Here is a 3,803-nt window from a genome sequence, read left to right as displayed (position 1 = left end):
AGTTGATTATCTACACGAACATGATGGAAGCATGAAAGTAGCTCAGAGGTACGTGATCGAAACATGAGGAAAATGTAATGGTCCAGTTCAGGTAGAAGAAGCAAAATATAACCAAGGCGCATATGTTGACACAGAAGGGTTTTTTTAAATGTTCGGAGACACAATGACCTTGACCTTCTCTCACGGTCCCTTGTAAAATTAACAGATGGTTGACAGTCCTAGAAGAGAGCCCGCTGAATCATCCATCTCGCTTGGGGAGCTTTCATTTATTATTAGGGTTGTCTCAAAGCTTTCATGTATTATGGGGGTGGACCACGATGCACTCACTTCAGACGATGAAAATCACCTCTATTTCCTGGAATGTTTTTAAAACCGAACAAGATTTTTGACAGGTGGAAATCTTTGAAAATCAATTGACTACTGTTTGAAAAATCACGATCCCTCTGAAGTTTTCAAACTTCATATGACTGCAACTAGATTTTGCAAAGACCACCCTGGCCAGTCAATAGGTGAACGCTCCCTTAGAATGTTCTTTTCTGTTGCAGTGTAAGGGGCGTCACTTTTCTTGTGTTACATTGCAACATTATGCGTCTCGTCGCTCAGAACATGGAGGTAGGAAGGGAGTCGACAGCTCTCCTTTCTACCTCCAGGCTTCATGCTCAGAGCAAGGCTGAAAGGCACATTACCATCCTGATAAATTGTGTCTTCTGATCGCACAATTAATCAAACATATATAACATATCGGTGTTACAAAATCATGGAAATAATGGGTAATGAAATCATTTGATAAATCCTTATCTTTTCTTATGTACTCTCTTAATATTTGAGGGTCCATTCTGAACTTGTCATCCATCGGTACTTTTCTGATAATAGCTTCAAATAGGCCGATAGTTTTCAAAGCCCTCGGAACGCATGCGTGGCACATCTCAGTCATGTACACGACAACACTACAGTTGAAATGTAAACACAGTTAAAGGCATATCGTTAGGTATTATCTTCATCATGACATTGGAAATGAAGAAGTATAGTCCAGTTTACACTAGGCAATTTGTCTCTGGAAGACGAGGAGTATAATTTACTTCTGATCGGTTTGATCAATGTGGACAAGCTATGTTGGACCAAAGTCGAGTCCAGGAGGCGGATAGGCGAGGATGATCGAGGTTCGAAATGAAATTTGATGAGGCCGTGACTTATTTTGGTTTGATCAATCTTTTGGTCAGACCTTACTATCACACCATTATCTTAAATGTACATGCCAACAAGAAATCACAGACATGTTTTTCTATGGTGTTTGTGTCGGCTCTGTGTCACGCACGAAAAGTTGAATTACGAATGTGAGCATAAACTAAATCTATTCTTTGAAGGGGGGATTTTTGTACCGCCCAGATTCTAGTGGAACGTTTGATGTGAAAACAACAATAATATCTTGTCATTCAGTTCACTCACCGTTCAAAGTCCCTGCCCTTGAGCCCTTTGCTGTGCCTAGCTGTCGACATCGAGAGCACCGTGCCAACAGCGCCACCTGATGTCAGATTGCCTGCAAAATCCGGCGGAAAGTTGAATAAGCCGGCCACCCACGATATCAATAGGTTTTCCATACGGACAGCTCCAGGACTGCACATAAATATACCTAAAATGACAAGTAAACGTCTATAAACTATTGCGACAACTACATTGCACAATTCAGATCACACTGTTTCAACATACAATTTAACACGACTAAAATACTTGCTAAATGCTTACGTATTCCACGTTTAAATTGCAACATCAGTTTCTAAGTTCATTACGATATCCAAAATTTGCATGACAACAATAGATTTTTTCAAATCGAACGAGAGACTTCGTTTATGAGAAGATGCCTTTGATCTTTAGAAAACTCAAATGAAACGTCAAAGTAATCTGAATATAAATGCAAAAAATATGTAAAAATAAATGACTTGCATTGCAAAATCGCCCTCTTGTTTGAAATTCCCACCTACCTGCATATCGATTTGTAACAGCCGCGAGATAATCTCCCAGAGCCGCGGCGTATAAACCTCCTCCAGGAACGAAGCCAATGAAGCCGCCATGATTGTATTGGATCCCTGGTATGAGCACGTATTCTTCAAATATTGCGAGGACCTCATCTGCATTTTCATAAAGTAAGGTCTTTCCGAAGGTTTCAGTAAATAACATGTTTGGTGCGACGTACTAATTGATAAATTTCCCTGCCAATTCTTTTCTTAAATACAAGAAGTTACATCTGTGAAGCTGACTTTATGCTGTGTTTCAGATATCTAAACATAAGGGGGATGGCCATGTACCGCGAACGATACCCACAGATCCATTGAAGTTCCCTTTTTGAAGCACTCCTATTATATCGTATTACATTCATTATACATGCACATATCAAGACAAGGAAGAAATTATAGAAGCAGCAGAAGAGTCAATCCAGTCTCTGATGTTGATCTCTCTCTCTCCACATTAATAAATTATTGCGTTAAAAAGATTACAACCGTTAAGCCACAAGCGATTTCACTTGTTGTTAAATATTCCATCTATTTCACCTCCGGGATACAGCCATGCCTCAAATTTTGTGAATTACGTGAAACCTTCTAAGTAAGACACGAATTAAGCATTAAATCTAGCAATACAGGGTTTTCTGAAAAGTCGATAAATAAGGCCCACTGGGAAATTCTACGGTAGATAAAGATATGTGATCTACAAATTTGACGAGTACGTTACTGGAATGCAGAATAACTGGCTTTGATAAGCAGCAGTGATTCTATGACTTGATAGAATCACGATTTACAATTTCAGTTTTGCGTTTTAGGCATCTTAGGTAGCATGATCGCAGGATACGTCTATCAATTCCGCATACTACTTGTTAATAGCAATGTATGATATGCAGTACATTACCGATATCTCTCGGAGAATCTCCAATCCCGTAGTCCGACAACCCCTCCGCCAAATCATGTTGCAGATGACAACACGGAATTTGTCTTTCTTCAACTTTCTTCAAGTGACTTTCGGCAAATTTCGCAACTTTATCCATTTGGAATTGCCTTTCCCTTGAAGTGCTGCATAATCTTCCCATTGCCGCAACGGTTCTTCCGGCTGCCATTGAAAAGAATGTACTCAACTGCTAATATGAGAGTCAAAGCACGCAGAATGTCTTTGTCTGATCATAGACCTTATGGTATCTGTAAGAAAAATTTTCAAGATTGGTGACATCATTTTGAGTCCTAAACATTTATGAACAAACGCACAACATAAATAAAGGCATTTAGAAACATATTATCTACTTCTTATACACATATATACATCCTTGCAGATATTCAGAAATTCACGCATACATACTTGGCCCGATTTCATGCTTGTATTGGTCTGCATGCATGCATTCACATTAGTGTACGTACATGTACGGAAAAACTTACACACGTATGTAACGGACAGTTATAAGTAGGTCTAAACTGAAAACCTGCAGACACATTCATCCACGCATCCACTCGTCAACCAATTCATCCGATACGTTTGATAGCCTTAGGCGTCAAAGCAAGCAATGGTAAGTTAGCGAGCCTTCACTAATTAAAAGGGGTGGGCCGGGAAATTTGGGGGAGGCTCACTTTTAGAAAACTGTTCAATGGCGAGGGTAACTTTTTATAAACCTATCTTGGGGGAGTATCACTTTCGACAGAAACTGATTTTAAGACCAAACCTTTCATTGTCCTTGTGATATTTCCTGAATAGGAAATCACCAACGAAATACGCTGATTCTTATAATACGTACACATTATCCACAAGTTTCACAAGCAAAGAGGATG

At 39.5% G+C, this 3,803-nt stretch overlaps 1 protein-coding gene across 1 annotated transcript; it reads right to left on the bottom strand.

Annotated features, from left to right (window-relative positions):
• Positions 1–682: 682 nt before the first annotated feature.
• LOC139146190 (aromatic-L-amino-acid decarboxylase-like) lies at positions 683–3,180 on the bottom strand. The gene is made up of 4 exons (XM_070717598.1): positions 2,899–3,180; positions 1,980–2,126; positions 1,447–1,630; positions 683–947 (listed from the first exon to the last, which is right to left on the bottom strand). Exons 1-4 carry the CDS (start codon positions 3,101–3,103, stop codon positions 683–685), a joined length of 801 nt encoding a protein of 266 aa, XP_070573699.1. The 5' UTR covers positions 3,104–3,180.
• Positions 3,181–3,803: the final 623 nt, after the last annotated feature.

This window comes from Ptychodera flava, chromosome 12, assembly GCF_041260155.1.
Source record: "Ptychodera flava strain L36383 chromosome 12, AS_Pfla_20210202, whole genome shotgun sequence".
NCBI lineage: Eukaryota > Metazoa > Hemichordata > Enteropneusta > Ptychoderidae > Ptychodera > Ptychodera flava.
This window is presented reverse-complemented; position numbering and strand designations above follow the sequence as displayed.

What these genes read in the sequence shown, in the direction of transcription:
- LOC139146190 (XM_070717598.1), bottom strand. Translation starts at nt 3,103, where the DNA reads ATGGCAGCCGGAAGAACCGTTGCGGCAATGGGAAGATTATGCAGCACT. An exon ending in TGTTACAAATCGATATGCAG is followed by an intron (nt 1,631 to 1,979) that starts GTAGGTGGGAAT and finishes TTGTCATTTTAG; the next exon opens with GTATATTTATGTGCAGTCCT. An exon ending in AAGGGCAGGGACTTTGAACG is followed by an intron (nt 948 to 1,446) that starts GTGAGTGAACTG and finishes TTTCAACTGTAG; the next exon opens with TGTTGTCGTGTACATGACTG.